Below are 20,495 nucleotides of genomic sequence, written 5' to 3' on the forward strand. Positions count from 1 at the left end.
TGTGACTTAATGACTCTGGAGATTAACAGCAGTTGTTAACAATACAATGTCAATATTTCATCAGCCCCTTCTTGTTTTATAACGTGAGAATAAAAAAAAAGAAAACCTGACATCCAACATATAACATGAACTCATGTCTGAAGACAGAATTTGGCACAGGCTCTTACAGACAGGCGAGAGTATGGACACCAGAGACTGGGGAGATTTGAAGGAGATGGCAACATATTTTCAAGCTTATAAACGGTATTGCCCTTTACTAGGGAGATGAGTATTTTGTGGATCGCTCCGGGGGGAGGAATCACAGCGCCTGTGAAGGGAGCACAGCTGCGGCGGTGGAGTCACAGATCACGTCTCCAACTGTCCTCAAGGAACAACATGTGACTCAAGTTCTTCTTTTCCTTTTTCTTCCTCCAGCCTCCTGCTGTTCATCATTTGACGGTTGATGATGGCTAGCTGTACACATCTTCCCCGAATCCGGCTTCACAATTAAATCCTACACAGCTGAGATGTGGCCTCCATTTGACCTGTGGCCACCTCATCTGCTCTTCAATTAAAACTGGATATTATCAGCGCAACGAATTATAATCACTGTAACCCTTGTTGCTGCTTGTCCCCGCCGTTACTCTGTGATAAACATCACAATGCATGCTTGAATGTCAAGCAGCGGGCAAAATAGCTCATTCGAATTAGGAATGGCCTAAAAAAATCAGGGGGAAGGGGGACTGATGGATTATTTCACACAGCAATAGCTCCAGGGAGACTAAACAAATGGCTGCTTATCGGGTCTAAGGCTATAGGTCCCAGGGAAGGCAAAGTCGCGGTTTCAGGAGCTCATTTAGCACTGACAGTCACTCCACTTATACAGAATCCTCAGACACTTGATAATAAAGCACAAACCAAGAAATTATTCAAAGCTAATAACTTTAGCATGGAATTTGTTGTGGTATGTATAACTTGCCTTGGCAAAATGGTCACATGGACTTTGTGAAGTGTGCGGCTGCACAGGGCCTCATGCCTCTAGGGCGTTGCACCTGGCCTGCAATCCTGCAGGTTATTTTTATTATATAAATCATTTTTTATGACTCTTCTTGACCCAAAATGCTTCTAAAATTAATTTTTGTATCAATTCCAATTTGTATCAATTATGCATAGTCAAGGTCACATGAAAATATCTAATAAATTATTCAGGTTTTTTCATTTTAGATATTACATCGTTATGTAGTGCGTGCTCCATCCTTGCTCACTGCGAGGAAGAAGAAGGAGAGACAATGTAGGCTGCACGAGGGTGCGACCGATTTTGTAAATATGAATCGGGTGCTGAGAAAAGGAAAAAAAATTAAAAAGAGCGAAGAATTTCATAAGTCATTGTGAGGCTCGCTGGATAAATTTGTCAACACTTCCAGAAATGTGGTGAACAGCTGTATGCAGGTGACTGTGAATGCAGGCTAGGTGTAGTGACCGGTCTGAAAAATGATGTGAAATCTGAATAGAATGTAGGCTATAGACTTGAAATATTGAATTGTAACATACTGTCTTACTTTAACGTGCCAAAAAAAAGTGACTTTTGAGCTGAGCTGACTTGATGGGGTAAAGCCAGAGGAGGCGCTAGTGCAGCGACCACGACACATACTCACATCTGACTTCTCCCCCACAGACACCGCCAATTGTGTCTGTAGGGATGCCCGACTAAGCCGGAGGTAACACGGGGATTCGAACCGGCGATCCCCATAATGGTAAGCAATGGAATAGACCACTACTCTACCCGGATGCCCCAAAGCCGATAGTTTTACAGTTGATTTTTTTTTCCTTTGAAAGACTATAATAGCAAAAAGTCATAGTTGAGACTATGTGCATGATGATGCTGTATTATTCCAATTGTTAAAAATGCATTGCACCAAGATCACACGTGCAGTAGAACTAGAATAGGTAATGTGCATGTGACCATGACTCATGCACATGCGACAGCCCTGCGCCTTGGCCTCCACAGAGCGGCTCTGGCATAAACAACACATTTGTCGCCATGTTACTGATATTTTATAGCCATGAATAAGTCTTGTGTTTTCAATGCAGACATGTTTATCTCTACTCTGTTACCCTTCACTGATATGTGTTCTGTCAACTTGAAACTGAAACTGGCAAATTGTTGATGTGCTCTAGTTCGAATATAAGGATATTTGGACAATATTGTCTTACAGTTTTAGTTGTGTACCTTCAGATTAGTTTGCAGGTAGTGAGCAGATATGACATCAGCCAAATCAAAATGACAATATTATTTTGGCTTAAATACTCTATGCAATTTGTCTCTCGCCGTAGTTGCTCTGAATGTTAAATGAGGAAGATTATACTATGAGTGTTCTTTCTAAATGCAGTTAGTGCACCGGTTCTCTGGATTAATCTCACTATTGCTTACTGTCTTCAATTGACAGCATTTGTTTGCGCGGCACAGTGAACCGGAGCCCTACCCATTTCTAAGCACAAAGGATTTTTGATTCACAGTACCACAAGAAAAAGAAAAAAAATGAGAGAGAGAGAGAGAGAGAGAGAGAGAGAGAGAGAGAGAGAGAGAGAGAGAGAGAGAGAGAGAGAGAGAGAGAATATGCAGCTGCTGAGGTCAAGCCCAGTCTAGTAAAACTATTTACATTTCCCAAAATGGGTTATATGTACATTCTGTACTTTCTGTTTCCTGCCAGCTGGGACACTCATTTTGGAAATAGAGGCTCTGGGAAGTAAAGGAACTGGAGGAGAAGCATGCAGCATCTGTAGAGGTGAAAACATCTACAAGGTCTTCCATCACTGGGAATTTGTCTCTCATGACAGAGGCTCAAGTAAAACTATCTCTTGGCAAGCAAATACCGATGCAGCCAAGCAAAAACATAAACATGCTCCTCTGTATAGGATATACCACCTCAAGTCTGTGCGTATGTATGTAAAATGAGCATAGGCTATGAGATGCCAAATATGTAAAAAGAGGTGTGCACGTGTGTGCAAATAGCTAGGTGCAGAAGTGGCATTTGTGCATCCATGCATGCTAGCAAGTTGGAATGTACATGTGCAGGAATGTGTTTATGCATACATTGCTGAATCCACATTTGCATTCTGTTGCCAAGCCAGCATTGCTATATGTCTGTATTAATATGCCTATGTGTAGCATTGCAGGTTCACTCAATACAGCCAAACGTGCCACCTAGCTGTTTGTGAGCTCTCAAATTGCAAATCCACAGCTCTTGATCCAGGCCTTTCCGCAGCACCACAAGACCTGATGAACCAAGAGACGCCAGGTGCATCCCATAGCCGACAGCTCACACCCGGTGAACTGTGCCATCTGTGCTCACCAAATGCCACCAGTTCACCCAGTCGAGCATTGCTCTGGGAAGAGGTTGGCCAGCGTTGCCTCCAGACAATTCGTTGATGTTGTTCTGATTGAACAAACTGATGAAGTCTCACTCAGGGTGTCAGGTGCAAACAGGTGCCACCTGTTGTCCTCCTCTTGAGTCATATAGATAACAGGAGTTATCTATATAACCGCTGCTACCATAAAACACACTATACTCCGGTATATCAATACACTTACTAATATTAGTGTAAATATACACGCGAATACACAGAACAAACAAAAAAATCCCGTCTGACACACACAAACATGCATAAACACATGTACATATTAACACACACATGCACAACTGATAAATATGAAATGAGCAAATATTACCTTGCAGATCATTTGGTCAATATTTGTTTTAATTACTTTGAGCAAAGGGACAAGGAGCAGCTCAGCCTGACAGCTTGGCATAAAAGGGTGCAAGTCTGAGTGCTTCACTTTGAGAAATGCCAAAAAAAAAGCAAAAAACGTTGTTTTAACTGAGAACACGGCCTGAAAACCATTTCAGATGTACTGTACCACTACGCACGTCCTGCGCGGCTCACTGACTGAAATTGTGAAACCACTTGTTTACTTTAAAAAGTCTGGTGCAATTGGTGAAATATGACCTTGATTACTGTAGCCTTCACCTAACAGAGGTGGGTGTACTCAGCAGTCAAGCCCACTGTCAAAAAGTAAATCATTTACACAAATATGAAACACTAAAACAAGACCGATAGATTTTGTTTTTGTATCAGAGCCAGGTAATCCGTTTGGTCAAATTATGGTCATGATTCTGTTAATACTTTCATAATTGTTGATAATAGTTCATATTAATAGACCAAACAACCTTATTTGGTTTGAGATGGTTACTATTTCAGATTTAGTTGTACGGTCATATCATAACCAGGTTAATCACCTTTATTTAAACAATTATAACTGACATTTAGGGGGAAAACATTATAAAACAAGCTCAATTTGCCACTAAAGTGTAACATATGCAACATTTGTAAATCCAATTGTGAAAAGTAAATTTACCTCAGATGAATCACATTAAGTATGAATAAAAACCGATGTGAACCGAGCTAAACCCAAGCTACAAATCTATACACAATACATTCCCTTTGTCTTACTTCAGCCCTTTTTCTTAAAGGACAGATCTTGGTATATGTTTCCCATATGATGGTTTTAGCGTGCAATCTTGGCAGGATGTTACAAAAGCAAATAGTTGCAGATATTTGGCTCAAATGGCCTCATAAAACACAAGTCAGAAGTTTGCGTGAGGGGCGATGGAGTCTTGAAAGATCAGGTGCACTAGGGACCGTTCCCATCCAAAAAAGGACAGAGTGTTTTGAGTCCCCAAAGCAACAACAAAAAGCTATATATTTTTTCAATCTGCTCTCATTGCCTGGGAGATGGTGACCTAGGCTAACGGCCCATGGGGAAGAAATGGGGTGGAAATGAAAGCGGATTAACATGAAAGTTCCTCTCTTTTTACACCAAAATCAGCGCATATAAATAGGCAATTGACTCCTTTCACATTGCCAGCAGGCCCGGTTCTGACTGCCAGTAGACGATTTTGCCCCTTTTTTTCTTCTGTAGCGTCATTTTTGACGTCATATCTGTAGCGTCATCTTTGACGTCATAAAGTAAACAGTAGAAAGCAGCATGGAAGCCAGATAGACGTGGTTAACGTTACTTTTATATATACACTACCGTTCAAAAGTTTGGGATCACATTGAAATGTCCATATTTTTGAAGGAAAAGCACTGTACTGTTCAATGAAGATAACTTTAAACTAGTCTTAACTTTAAAGAAATACACTCTATACATTGCTAATGTGGTAAATGACTATTCTAGCTGCAAATGTCTGGTTTTTGGTGCAATATCTACATAGGTGTATAGAGGCCCATTTCAAGCAACTATCACTCCAGTGTTCTAATGGTACAATGTGTTTGCTCATTGGCTCAGAAGGCTAATTGATGATTAGAAAACCCTTGTGCAATCATGTTCACACATCTGAAAACAGTTTAGCTCGTTACAGAAGCTACAAAACTGACCTTCCTTTGAGCAGATTGAGTTTCTGGAGCATCACATTTGTGGGGTCAATTAAACGCTCAAAATGGCCAGAAAAAGAGAACTTTCATCTGAAACTCGACAGTCTATTCTTGTTCTTAGAAATGAAGGCTATTCCATGCGAGAAATTGCTAAGAAATTGAAGATTTCCTACACCGGTGTGTACTACTCCCTTCAGAGGACAGCACAAACAGGCTCTAACCAGAGTAGAAAAAGAAGTGGGAGGCCGCGTTGCACAACTGAGCAAGAAGATAAGTACATTAGAGTCTCTAGTTTGAGAAACAGACGCCTCACAGGTCCCCAACTGGCATCTTCATTAAATAGTACCCGCAAAACACCAGTGTCAACATCTACAGTGAAGAGGCGGCTGCGGGATTCTGGGCTTCAGGGCAGAGTGGCAAAGAAAAAGCCATATCTGAGACTGACCAATAAAAGAAAAAGATTAAGATGGGCAAAAGAACACAGACATTGGACAGAGGAAGACTGGAAAAAAGTGTTGTGGACGGATGAATCCAAGTTTGAGGTGTTTGGATCACAAAGAAGAACGTTTGTGAGACGCAGAACAAATGAAAAGATGCTGGAAGAATGCCTGACGCCATCTGTTAAGCATGGTGGAGGTAATGTGATGGTCTGGGGTTGCTTTGGTGCTGGTAAGGTGGGAGATTTGTACAGGGTAAAAGGGATTCTGAATAAGGAAGGCTATCACTCCATTTTGCAACGCCATGCCATACCCAGTGGACAGCGCTTGATTGGAGCCAATTTCATCCTACAACAGGACAATGACCCTAAACACACCTCCAAATTGTGCAAGAACTATTTAGAGCAGAAGCAGGCAGCTGGTATTCTATCGGTAATGGAGTGGCCAGCGCAGTCACCAGATCTCAACCCCATTGAGCTGTTGTGGGAGCAGCTTGACCGTATGGTACGCAAGAAGTGCCCATCCAACCAATCCAACTTGTGGGAGCTGCTTCTGGAAGCGTGGGGTGCAATTTCTCCAGATTACCTCAACAAATTAACAGCTAGAATGCCAAAGGTCTGCAATGCTGTAATTGCTGCAAATGGAGGATTCTTTGACGAAAGCAAAGTTTGATGTAAAAAAAATCTTATTTCAAATACAAATCATTATTTCTAACCTTGTCAATGTCTTGACTCTATTTTCTATTCATTTCACAACATATGGTGGTGAATAAGTGTGACTTTTCATGGAAAACACAAAATTGTTTGGGTGATCCCAAACTTTTGAACGGTAGTGTATATCGTGTATTTCAGTCTCTCTTTCAAACCATACAGTCTCAACGCAGACTGGACGATGTTCGAGCGCTGCTTGAATGAAGACGTACCCACAAACAAGAAATGTTTTTCCTCAGTTGCCGGCGCGATTTTATGACGCACGGACAATGGTGTACGTCATCGCGCAAATTAGCGCGTTCACCCGGGCGCGTTTACATCAATGCCGATCGGAGGTGGAGCCGGTAAATACTCGTGCCCGTGTCTACTGCAGTCATTTGACCCGGGAGTGAATGCCCATTGTACCCTACATTGACCACCAAAGGCGGATGTTAGCGGGTGTTGGCGGGTCTTTTGGCCAGTGTGAAAGCTCAGATTTGTGGGAAGAACAAAGTTGCAGGTTTCCATTTGCCTGGACAGATGCAGCATGTTAGCATGTTTGCATGTGGACCTTGAGACACACACACGCATACGCACACGCACACATATACAAATACCAAGTCCAGCTGCACTTGATTCATCTCCTTTGGATAACCATGACCTGGATGAATGAGAACATTCACAGACATGTTCACAGACATATACAAACATATTTGTGTGTTCCCTCTGCCTCCACTAGAGGGTAGTAGTGGGCTTTACCATATTAAACAACTGAAACAGAAAATGGACCTTGTAAACTGGAAACCTTTTCAAAGGACACGTTTGGTTCTGCACGTCCACATGTCACATGTCTGCATTTGCGTCGACACGTTCCTGTGTATGAGTGCATGCATATGTGTCTGTGGTCATATCTGACCCTCTGATTACTGTATGGTCAAGAGAGCAAGAAAAAGCAGAAGTGTGAAATGCAATAGTGTATGGTACGGTAAACTCTGGATACAGTCACAGGATGTTCTGAAATGATTAAGACACTCAGGGGCTTGGCTGTCGTTGCTACCGCTTTTTTCTCCACGTTTCTTAGTCGTTCCCTTCAAGTGTTAATACTTGACAAAACTGTAAATCCTAATGCCCTAATCAATCATGTCCGAAGTATAGCCAACAATCAATTAATGCACTTGTTAATCCACGTATTAATCTACTTATTACCTTATTTGCACAAATGCACAAACACATTCTTCGAATATCCATTAGCATGACATACAATCATTAAGCATCACAAACCACCATCAATATAATTACTACACTGTACTCCTCCAGTTCTGGAGTTTTTCCAGCCACTCTTGTGTAAAACCTCTGTACCTGTAGTGATTTTCCATTGACATTTAACACGGAAAAATATATATACAGGCATCAGCTGCTCAGTTTGATCAGCATGGCATCCATCTATCAGTGTCTAACAAGGCATAATACATCCAATTATCAGCAGATAACACACGCGCGCGCACACACTTAATGCCGAACATGTCCAGACTGATTTCTCTGTTCAATCACATGACAGTCATAAGCTCTACTTTACAAATTGTAAACCACTGTGACCATCCATTAGACTCATACAAAACATCACGGCACACCTCGTTCCTCGAGTGTGTATCAGTCAAAAATGAAGCGTCTCATACGTGGGAGCCGAGTGACTGATGGGAGGTGAAGTCTTGTCACAAGCCTCGCATGTGCACACTCAGCCTTGTGCCTCAGACTCGTGATGCGCGGTTTGAATATGATTAACCTCCACTGACATTATGTTCACCAGGTAACCAAAGGGGGTTATGTTTTAGATGTCCTATACCATTTCAATAAACAGGAGATGTGGGACGGCGAGACTTCATCGATAACCTCTCAGTCCCAACGCAACTGTCAATTGTCATGTTTTGGAATTGGATCAAAACATGTCTGACGATGGGCTATGCTTTTATTTTATTTTTCTAATTTGAATAAAGCTTATACTTTTATACAGACATAGCTTTGCGCTCCTGTGAATTGGATCAAAGCTTTTTCAAAGTCGGTTACATCGTGTATTACTGATAAACACCCGTAGTCAGTGACAAAGTGAGGGTGCATGAAATGCAATTTCTTTTTTTTTAATTAATGAACATTTAACTGGAAATAGGGCAGAAGGCAGAGAAGTACCGCAAGAAGCTTGGTTCACCCTTCTGACATGTTCTTGCACCTGATTTACTCTCTCACTCTCTCTCTCTCTCTCTCTCTCTCTCTCTCTCTCTCTCTCTCTCTCTCTCTCTCTCTCTCTCTCTCTCTCTCTCTCTCCTCGTACACAAGTCTTCGGGCTTCACTAGCCTTTACAGATGTTCTTTGTTTGGAATCTGGGTAAAAGTTCACCATGCCGGCGAGGGGGCGGCCATTTTGGAAACATTGAACAAGGTGTGGATCCGGGCGGATGGGCGGATGGGTTGACGGGAAGGACAGAGAGGAAAGAGAACAGACCGATTTCTACTGTTGACAATGTCTGGTAAAAACAGTATCCAGCAAATGACGTGGTTTACTCCTACCCCAAGCAAAGTCTTCATTATGTCTAGGCCTAGCTTCTCTCTTTCCCGCCCCCCCCAAAAAAGGTTTTTCTTTGCCATTATGATGACAGTAGAAAGAAATGTACAACAACAGGGTGTAATTAAATTCTCGAGGCACCGTCCACGTCATCACATCATCTTAGTGAACCGCAATTAAAATCTTGAAGTTCAACCTGAGTGTTTCCCAGGAGGCTCACGTGAGGTGTTGCGTTTGAAACTGTAAACAACACGCGTTTACAGTTTCAGAACAAATCAGCATGTGAAAATCTAAGCAACAATTACAGTAATCTTGCCAATAATCATCACATTAATCATACAATCATAGCTACATCAGCGGAATCAAAATTCCCTCTACTAAAAAATGGGTTCTCTCTTGTTCAGACATACCTGTCTGACATCATCAGGGTGCCTTGGGTGAGGTTTAATTTTAAAAATGGTCTTATGAGCAATCATATATTCCTTTACAGTAAATACAAATTAGTCAAACACATGTCTCTTGGCACACAGTGTGTGTGATGTAGACGTCATCAGATCTGCTTCTGTGTAAGACCCCAAAAATGAAGGGAGTGGAGGACGAATGTATAGTGTATACAGTACTTCATTAAATTGTCCCATCCAACACCTATTCAGCTCGAGTACATACACTCTTCCCCCGTAAAATCATGTACTGGCGGGTAGAAAAGTTCAATTTGTCTTGAATCAACACTGTTCCCTAATACTGGAATGAGGCCTGGGGGTTTTCTGGTTGAGAAACCATGTTCACACGTTCCTACCGCGGAAGAGTATGCGTGAGCCATGCAGGCCTTTTGCTGGCAAAACGGGCTCCATCAAACAGAAACAGCTGTTTTCATGCCCCAGCAAACCCTGCAGTAAAAACTAAGCACCTAGAGCCACAATGAGTCGTCGACATGCCTGGCAAGTGAATTTGTCTGCTTTGAAAAATAACAGCAAAAATCTTTGCATTGGCCTCAGCGTTCTCACTTAGAGACTCTCTTAGGCCGAATGAGAAAAACCTATTTTTAGCCAAAACACAGCAGTCTTTGACTGTCTCTGTGGAAACCCCCCGTTCCTCCAAGGCCTCAGTTAAAATAATGCATGTTTGTTGCATTCCAGACGCATGAGTGAGGTCTCTGTGATTCAGTTGCACTGTGTTTCCCCTCACAGCCCTGTGGGCAATCTCCCAGTTACCTTTCACCTACTTAGCCCAGGCTGCAGACAGGAAAGGGTTAAATCAACCCCTTGTTCTTGTTCTTTTGTAGTCTGGCCACGGATCACGTATTGCCTGCGAGCTCCGAAGAGGAGGGTGTTAAGAATCCGAGCCTTGGGAATTGTCATATAACATGGGCATTCTCTGTGCTGTGAACTTTCCCCTAATTCTCACAGTCTTCCAGCCTCCCTACGGCAGATCCGCGCCGAGGAGCAACTCGGGCCAAGTGATTCGCATGTTCCCCCTGCTGACGTGAGCCACGAGGCCGGTGACTTCATTCAAGCACAGCATTTCTCACTTTATCCCCAGTGAGATGATTAGGGGAGCATAATGCTGTCTCTGCGAGGGCATTTGCTTTTCTGTTTTGAGGAATCTTTTCCAGTAACGACCTTATCTATGCAGATCTGCCAAGGGACACGATAAGTGATGCACTGTTTTGAGCAGAGCTGAAGGTTGCCTCGATCATGTTTAGCTTAGTTAGCTGGCGGTCTGTTTTTGGTAGGGATTGTTGTGACTCCCTGTGACGGTTGTCGATTATGGTTAAGAGAAATGAATAATGAGAATTGTTTTCTCATTAAGGAAAGCACGTGGTCCGTGTTCACAACTAAGTCAATCAGAATGATGGGTTTTTCTCTGTGCTCCTTTTGTGCAAAGTGCCGGTGTTTATAAAAGTACTTCCGTCAGGAATGAATTACACTTACACATATGCAACAATAGCAATATATATATATATATATATAATTTATATTGCATTTCTATAGATCTGTTCACCTTTAAACCTGTTTCAGTTAAGTCTTCTTTAATTCTTGATGGGAAATTACTTTCCAACAAGTTTACACAGCACCAATCCCAAAACACATAAACATGTTTTACATTAATAATGAACCATGAAAAGTGACATAAATCAGATATCCAGGTAAGTGGGGGAGGTTAGAAGTTAATAGTAGTTTTTTTCAGCATGTGGCATGAAGGATGACTAAAATCCATATCACCTACTCATGATCTGAGGGAGATGGCTCAAATGCGAACTAATGTTAAATGGGTGGTCTGATGAATATCACTGGGATTGTTTACAGAGGAAATTAGTTTATCTTTTCCAAGAAAAAAATAAAAAAATAAAAAAATCGGTGGGCATTTCAGACCCAATGAGATGCAGAAGCCCATGCTCCTTATCTGATTTGCCAGCTCACAATACTGGCAACAGCAGCATACTGCACTGTCCCTGTACGTTTGAATGCATTCATTCACTGAACGACAATGGTGAGAGCAATCTGCAATAACTGACAGCAGCCATCCAGTGATGCTTCATTACGTGTTGTGCAGCACATTAGCTGGTAATAAAGACCAAGCTTATCTCAAAGCTGGCAGCATCATTTATCAGAGGACACCCGGCCGGTGGAGATAAATGTCAAAGTCTCCCCGTCTCTTCCTGGGCAGTGATGGAAGTCTGTCCCCCCGTTACATCATGATCTGCCCCTGCCCTCCCGTTCGCCTCTGACATAAAGAGTTAAAGGAGAGGTGGAGGAGGGCGAGAAACCTGAGAGTGACTCCACCCCCCCCCCCCCCCCCCATCTCTCCTGCTAGCCAATGGCAGCAACTTGTCGGCCAGCGTTGCGAGCTGCGAAACTATAAAGCGGCGGAGATGCCTCGCACAGGCAGGAGCTTGAGCTCTCATAGCCAACTTGATAGGACGAGGGAGGGGCGCGCCGTACACTTCTTACTCTGCAACAATAGAGCGGTGCACCGTCCTGAGCAAACCTTCAACGACGCAGCCAAACCAGCAGCAATGAAGACAACACTGGCAACTCTGGCACCTTTTCTGGCGGTCCTCGTGGCCGCGGACTTCCCTTTCGCGAGGAAAGGGGGTTCATCCGCAAGCGGCACGACCAAGGAGAAGCGCGTGCAGTACGCGGCGTGGGACGACGTGAACGTGCTCGCCCATGGCCTGCTACAGCTGGGCCAAGGGCTGAAGGAGCACGTGGACAAAACCAAAGTCCAGATGAGAGATATCTCCACCAAACTGAAGGTCTTCAACGGCACGGTGACAGAGCTGGGGAAGGAGAGCCAGAAGCTGAGAGCCGAGGGGGAGGCTCTGAAGGCTCAGGTCCGGGGACTGGAGGACAGAGAGGGGCACCTGCTGAACATCACGGCCGAGCTGAGGGAGAAAACCGAGGAGATGCAGCACGAGAGGAGGACGTTGACCGAGAGGATGAGTCGACTGGAGGAGAGGGTTGACAGCATGCTGCAGGGAGACGGGGTGCTGCCTGACATGAATGCTGGCGCCTCCAAGAACTACAGTGAGGCTGGCATCATCCAGGTGAGCCCTGAGTCGAGTTTTTCTGTTTGCAGTGGTGATGATGGTTTGGTCTGGATTGTGTCTTATGGTGAGCAGAGGCACGTTTACACATGGTAACTTCAGGGAAGTGAGCTTATGAGCATGTTACTGAAGACAATGAGGCTGTTAAGAGGATTATCTTACATCCTTTGTCCTGAGGAGGTTATCACTATATGCAATACATTCTTCTACCTTTTAGATGAAGTTATCGCCATACAATATGGCTGTTTTTGCAGGAAGCAGACTATCCACTTAATTTGCCGCTATACGCATCTCCACATCTTCAGTCATTTACGGAGAGAAGTTCTGCAAGTCTAGAATATGTGTTATGTTATAAAAAGATGATAAGATTGATTTTATTATAGAGGAGGAAAGGAAGGAAAGAGGGCATCTGATAGTGGGCCAATGTGTAACAAGGAATAACAAGAAGGAAAACAAGAGGCTGTTTTGATAGACAGGAACAGTTGGCTTGCATGGTGGGGTTATTTCTGTGGACTCAAAGGGACTGAATAGAAGTGCATAGTGCATGCGTGTGTGCGTGCATGTGTGTGTGTGTGTGTGGGGGGGGGGGTTAATTGGCTTGCAGTGCATGCATGCACTACAGAAGAGCGTGTGGTATGTGGTGACAAATACTAAAAGATCTGCATGCATCAGTTGCAAGAATAGAGTGGATAGTTTGTGCAACACTGATATTTCATGATATGAATAGTAATAAATGGGTGTGTGACCTAGTAATAGAGGGCTAGGAGATTTTCTGTGCTTAACAGCTCACCCTCTGAAAACTGACCTTAATTTGAATTGTAAAGCTTGCATGGCGGGCTGAAAATCCCGCTCCGGGTTGAGTTATGTAACTGAGCCATGGTCAGTTGAAAAAGACAAAGGGGACGTTTGGCACAGTATTCTCCAACTCATCACCACAAAGCCAGCAAGGGGTGGGCGGGGGTAATGCTTTCAGATGTCTGGGATCTATGCCATGACTCTTATTTTAGATAAATAGGCTGGTATTAACCCTGTAGGGGAGTTTAATTTAAATTAGCTATGACATATGTATATTGTCTTAAGCATAGTGTGTGTACTATGGATCTGTGTATCCATAGATCCACAATAAACACACCATTTCTTGAGTGAATGTGAATGACCTGCTGGTTATGCACTCTGTACTACCACGGTGCCAAACATGTCCCTTTATACCAAGGAACAAAATACACTGGGAGTGAACAAAATGAGTTCAAGAAAGAATGCTTCTTTTTTTTTTCAGGTGATGCTGGAGGCTCAAAACAAACGTATTGATGACCTCGTGGTGAGAATCCGGCTCCAGCAGGAGAAACTGGACAAACAAAATGTGCGAATCAGGACCCTGCAAAGTCAGGTAATGCCTGCACAACTGTCAGTAACAGCTTGTGAAACCAGTATTATGTTTATTTGGGCTTATGTTTCTATCATCTGACTGATTTTATTTTATTTCTTTTTGAATCTTTCGTTAGCTTCAGCAGAAGAAGGAGAGGCCGATGATGAAGAGCAGCAATAAGGCCGAGGACAAGGTGCAAACTAGCGATGTGGAGCAACGTGACTCCCCGGCCGGTGAGTAAAAACCCAGGCGACCAAATCCTCCTTGACTACATGTACTTAAATCACCTAAATATAATCCGATGCCGAAACGTGCCACGCCATCTGTTTAGTGGGGCCAATAATAAGCTTAATTCAATAGCAATTAAACTCAATGAGCCTCGTTCAACACTGCGGGTTTAACTATGAACGACAAGTCGCAGCTGAAAGAAAGTCGAGGGGAAAAAAACACGACTAGTGTTAAAAGTTATTGTTTCCCTTTAATTTGCTGTGTGTGTGTGTGTGTGTGTGTGTGTGCGCAGTGGTGCAGTGGAGGATATGCATCTAAAACTAGTTAACCCCCCCCCCCCTATCTTTTTTTAGGATTGAAATAAATCTTCATTACATATACTCGCTGTGTACATTAAAGCATGTCGTATCAATCTGATGTAAGTTATGGAGAATAGTGTATTTCAGTCGCAGAAATACATAAATTAATGTTTTTTTTCCTGAAAGTATTGCTCATATCAGTAGCTGCTTGCCTAATACTGATCACTGATAATAGTTTACCCCCCCCCCTTTATTTTCCCTGTGTGTACATATGAAAGTATATTGAGAATTACTGATAACCAAAGAAAAATAAATACCTTGTATGTGTAAAGCATACTTGACCAGTGAAGCCTTTTTTGGGTTCATACATATCCCACTGTGTAAGTGCGTAGATGTGGACGTATCGGCCAGACAGATGTTCTCCGTCTTCACATTATAAGAGAAAATGGGTCGCGCTGTAACTAACACTCACAGAAGGATGATTTTAATCCGTTTTAGCTCGCACATCTCACATTTCCGGCGGCCGCAGCGAGAGGGGAAGAGGCCGGTCGAGTTCAGTCAGCCGGCACAAATCACAATAAGGCCTCTGATGCTGATGTTCTGACATCAGCAGGATTTGAGGAATGCCAAAAAGAAACAAGTTTCCCTGGATTGCCTCCAACTGGGGGAAAGTTCACCAGTCTCGCATAGTGTTAAGTCAGAGTCTCACAACAGAGCCCCAACACAAAAGGATTACTCAGTGATCATCTCAGTGCTGGGCAGAGAGAGGTAGGGAGCAGGGCCACGCATGAAGCTTTGTGCAGTTCAACTGTACGGTGTTCCTCAGATTACAGAGCCTGGACCTGGGCCAGAAAAATATGCCGAGTTAAAAGAGGGGGGGAAAAGGAGTAAGAGTGGTCTAATTTTGTTGGTGAACTTTATACAGACATCCTTTGCTGTTCTGGAGACACTGGTACCCCGCCCGCCTCTGTTTTCAGACCGCCTACTTTTCGCGTAAAACAAGCACTCCTACATCCCCGAAGTATGAAGTATGTGTAACCTTTCCCCTAGATCTGTCAGTGTCAGACATCCCACCATCTTCCTCCTCCTCATTCATCCTCTCTTCTTCTCCCCATCCCCAGCACTCCATATAACTCTCTCTCTCTCTCTCTCTCTCTCTCTCTCTCTCTCTCTCTCTCTCTCTCTCTCTCTCTCTCTCTCTCTCTCTCTCTCTCTCTCTCTCTCTCTCTCTCTCTCTCTCTCTCTCTCTCTCTCTCTCTGTCTCTCTTTCTCTCTCTCTCTCATTACAAAGCCAAAGAAGTGTGCTAAAGTTCAGGACTTCCTGACTGACCAACAGCAGACAGGAGCTACCACTAGGGATCAGAGTTCACAGCAATAGAGGAGGGGTCATACCACCCAAATGGGGTTTTGTGGTTCTGTGGTCAGCTGGCATTGCCTTGACAAAAAAAACACCCAGCAAACAGGCACCACCCTTGCATAACAACCAATCATTATTTACTTACTGCGGAAAAAAGATGAATCTCGTTAACCTTTTGTTGTTTTTTATGTGAAGAGTTAAGTCGCACCGTGTGATGTGATCAATTCATAAAATAGAGTTTTTGGCTTTTTTGCCATTGTCCTCCATGGTAAAAGGGGTTTATTGCATGGGGAGCCATTTGTCTTGTGACTCAACAGGCATATGAGCTCTAGCTGCCTGCTCAGGGCCCCATTTTATTTTTCTACTGTCTCCAGTGTCCCAATTACTTCTGCAAGCAACAACAGCCCCCCCTATTACGACTCTCTGAGCACTCCCTGTGCATGCACTGGCCATGCATTCCAACGTCACCGGCTGGCTGTTGTGCACGTGAGGGGGGTTGTTACAGGCTGGAGGGGAGGGGGATGAGGAATGAAAGGATAGTTGCGTGTAATCAATAGGTCAAGAAGGCGGAGAGGTTTCACGTGGGGGGGTGGGTTGCTTGGGAACTGGGAAAAAGGTCACGTTTATTACTAAGTAAGGAGTTGGCACCCCCCCCCATCTCTGTCTGTCTGTCTCTCTCTCTCTCTCTCTCTCTCTCTCTCTCTCTCTATCTCTCTCATACCCTCTCTCTCTCTCTCTTTACGTATCCCATTTGTTCAGCGAGGTCAGATACCCTCATGGTTACACATGTTTATGTACAGACTTACTGATAAGTCGTATTTTAACTGATAACGTCTTTTATTTGCAAACACTCTGCTTTCACATAGGTGCACAGCAACAATGGCTTAGCAGATAGGAGCGCTACACTGACCTACTTATAAGAATGGGAAAGGGGAAACGTTCAGATTTGCGAAAATCCCCTTTTTCAAGTACCGCGCTACTCTTAATACCTCCTCAAATGGCCTCAAAAGACTCTCACTGACGACGAGGAAACATCTCATCTGTTTGAATGACAACAGCTGCTGAAACCCTTCCCAGTTTCTCCTCCGCACTGTGAAGTGTTACCCTTAGAAGAGAAGCAGTGGATGCTTGCTCACTATCATAAAAAGCCGTCCATCACAAGTTCAGAGCAAAGTTTAATTTAGTAAATATACCGTTTTTTTTAATCAAAGACAAACTATTACAGTTTAACGTGGCAGCTATAAATAGGATTGGCACCTGATGTGGAGGAAACAGATTGCTTGGGTTATCAGGGCTTTGTTGTATTCATTCCTTAAGATAACATGTCAGAGGAACTGTTTGTGTTAACAATGTTGTGTTTTCTCCCTTTGTTCTCTCTCTAGAAATAGCCTCAGACTGCCACGAGCTCTTCCTCAGGGGAGAGACCGCCAGCGGGGTCTACACCATCCAGCCTCTGAACGCTCAACCCTTTGAGGTCTTCTGTGAAATGACAGCAGGTAAGCGGGGAAGGATTTCTCTCTTGCACTGTCAGGATGTCCCTTGACTTTTTGTTCAGTGTGTCTGGACCATCGATGGCTAATAGCTCAGGCAATCCAACCACCAACTTCATAAAGAGAAGAGGAGGTGGAAGTATCCAAACAGATCTTCATGTAGAAGAAATTCCATTGTATTCTTGGAATTATTATATAAACCCACTATTATAGCTGGCATGGTCTAGGTATGAAATGAACATGACCTAATCCATGCTGACCCCCCCCCCCTCTCCCTCCAGAAGGCGGCTGGACAGTAATCCAGAGGCGCCAAGATGGATCTGTGGACTTTGACCAGCTATGGCAGGCCTACCAGAAGGGCTTCGGCAGCTTGAATGGTAAATACATCCTCTGTTGTCTTTAGCGGTCTAACATGCCGTCTCCGGTCCTGGACTGGAGCTCGCTGTGTTGGCCAGAGAAGGATTAATATGACAGATAACACAGAATAGCTGCCTGAATCACAGCCGCTTCATCAAAGACCAGGGAATGGCTTCCAAAAGTATCTTATCTCTAATTAGCTTCCAGTGGAAGAAAGATTACCTCAGCATTAAGATGCTTTGGTGAATCCCATCCCAAAGTAGCAGATTACTTATAGGGTCTAACTCTACCAGCAAATCACCCAATGGTCTTATCAGTAGTTTAACATGACATTAGTGCCTAAATGTCATCAGTTATCCTATGAATATGATTAGGAACTCTAAGAATCAGACTGTAGATGGTAAAGGGATGTCAGCACAAGTTCTCTATCCCAGCACTGGGCTGTTTTTTGTTTTTTTTTCCATTCTTTCTCTCATTTTCTCCCTCTCTTCTCCTCCAGGAGAGTTCTGGTTGGGTCTGGAGAAGATCTATTCTGTGTCTAAAAATGGTGACTACATCCTAAAGATCAAGTTCTCTGATTGGAGGGATGACTCAGAGTCCATCCAGCTCCCCTTCCATCTGGGTGGTGAGGAGACCAAATACTCCCTTCACATTCAGGAGACAGGCACCATCGCCAACCTGGAGAGCTCCCTGGTGACTGACGCCATCTCCGGCCTGCCCTTTTCCACCCGTGACCAAGACAATGACCAGAAAAACGACATCAATTGTGCCAAACACCTTTCCGGTAAGTTTAACAGCTGAACCAGAGTCCGATAACAGGAGATGCGTCCCTTGCTGTGTCAGAACTCAAACTGCAAATCAGGATTATAGTGTATTATTAAATCTAATGGTATTTCCCATTTGCTCTCTTTCGTCACAGGTGGCTGGTGGTTCAGTAATTGTGGTCGCGCCAACCTAAACGGACGATACTTCCAGAGCCCCCCTCCCAAACAGAGGCACCAGAGGAAGCAGGGTGTCTTCTGGAAGACCTGGCGAGGCCGCTACTACCCTCTGAAAACCACCGTCATGATGATCGCTCCTGCCAGTGTCGAGCACAAATCGTAAAGGCAAAAGAGAGAGAAAACAGAAAGAATCTTAAACTTTTTTTCTCTTTGGTTGATGAGGTGGACAGGGTGGTGGGGGGGGGGGGTTCATTTTTCCCTCCGTTCTCCATCTGGTAGTCTCTCACAGTGAGGGAGACCACAAAATAGAGAACTAAGGCCCACAAGAGGAGAAGGTCAAACAGCTCATACTTCAATGAGTTCCAGGTTTCCATCTCTCAGCCTCCTGAAAGCCAAGCAGACTTTCCTATACCACTACAAGGCAGAGATGGGAAGAAGAAAAAAAAGAAGCACGATACAAACTAATTATACAGACATGTCTAGTTAAGCATAGTCAATATGAAAGAAAGGAGCAGTGAAAAATAGCCGTGTGTTGGCACAACCACGGAAAGTGGTATGAGACAGCATTTGTATAGCAGATTCTCACTGTTGGAGTGCGGCTAGGGGGCTGCAATGCCTGTAAATGCAAAGTTAAAGTCACAAAGTGTCACAGAGCAAGTCCGGACCCGTGCATGATGCTCCGAGACACAAAGCATCCTCAACAAGTTCGGACTCATCACCAGGCATGTGGCCTCTTATAGTGTGTGTGTGTGTGTGTGTGTGTGTGTGTGTGTGTGTGTGTGTGTGTGTGTGTGTGTGTGTGTGTGTGTGTGTGTGTGTGTGTGCGCGCATGCGTGCATGTTGAGGTTAAATGGGATTTTCTTGAGTAAACAGCACTGCCAGTTCAAAAGAACAGTTTTATAAAAAAAGTGGTATGGACCAAAAGGTGACTTAATCCAAGTCCTTTCCCACAAGAACACAGCGGCATTAATAGCTAAAAAGACATAATGAAAAGATTTTAATCACTGTAAACTAGATTTACGGTGCCTGGAAAGAAACCGCTAAGAACGTGTAATGTCGGAAAATGGTTGCTGGTCAGAATTACCATTCTCCAACATGGGGCACTGAAAACCATTCCAGCCTTTGTGCGGTAAAATAATACTCGCCTGCCATTTCAGATCAAAACGAGTCTGTACTTCACTGTGTTTGGTTTTACTGTGGAGTTTTTGCAATGAGTTGAGTCACATTGACTGCCTTTTACATATTAGAGACATCTTTTTGTACATAGTGTATGAAGGAATGTCATATCTTCTCTGTACTTTTCACTGTAAACCCGTCTGTCGTGATATTGTGTCGGTATTCTTACGTCATGTGATTTTTGTCGTAGTGTTTTTGTTCCCTTTCTTTATTTAAATTCTGTAAAGAATCTATATTATGCATATATATTTCTGGTGCTTCCTGTCTGTAATTTATAATGTCTTCATATTTCACAGATGTAAAATTGTTTTTTAAGAGAGTATAAGAGATCTTTGGTCACAACGAACCAATAAAATTGATGTAAAATGAATCTTGCCGCTGTTCCCTTGATTATCAGGCAGTGCGTGGAGAAAGGATTCAGAAGTTAGAAATAATCATCACCAGACATCATCCTGTACCATGTAACAATCAAGTGAAAATCAAACAGAAACCCCACGGGAAGCAGTATGACGGACGAGATGAGTTAAACGTAGAGGCCCTGAGTGCAAAAGATTTTGACAGCAAATATTTCTCTATAAATTAAAATCAGAACGAACTATCGAAATTTATTCAAAACTGATTCCAAAAAAGTGATTCT

The 20,495-nt window shown here is 43.5% G+C and overlaps 1 protein-coding gene across 2 annotated transcripts; it reads left to right on the forward strand.

Annotated features, from left to right (window-relative positions):
- The first annotated feature begins 11,954 nt into the window (after positions 1 to 11,954).
- angptl4 (angiopoietin-like 4) lies at positions 11,955 to 20,228 on the forward strand. 2 transcript variants are annotated; one of them, XM_056292501.1, is made up of 7 exons: positions 11,955 to 12,644; positions 13,921 to 14,031; positions 14,147 to 14,243; positions 17,277 to 17,390; positions 17,666 to 17,761; positions 18,241 to 18,525; positions 18,661 to 20,228. In XM_056292501.1, exons 1-7 carry the CDS (start codon positions 11,970 to 11,972, stop codon positions 18,843 to 18,845), a joined length of 1,563 nt encoding a protein of 520 aa, XP_056148476.1. In that variant the 5' UTR covers positions 11,955 to 11,969; the 3' UTR covers positions 18,846 to 20,228. The 2 variants fall into 2 exon arrangements, with proteins under 2 accessions (XP_056148476.1, XP_056148477.1); XM_056292502.1 differs by having other exon boundaries at positions 17,669 to 17,761.
- The last annotated feature ends 267 nt before the right edge of the window (positions 20,229 to 20,495 follow it).

This window comes from Lampris incognitus, chromosome 14 (assembly GCF_029633865.1).
Source record: "Lampris incognitus isolate fLamInc1 chromosome 14, fLamInc1.hap2, whole genome shotgun sequence".
Taxonomy (NCBI): Eukaryota; Metazoa; Chordata; class Actinopteri; order Lampriformes; family Lampridae; genus Lampris; species Lampris incognitus.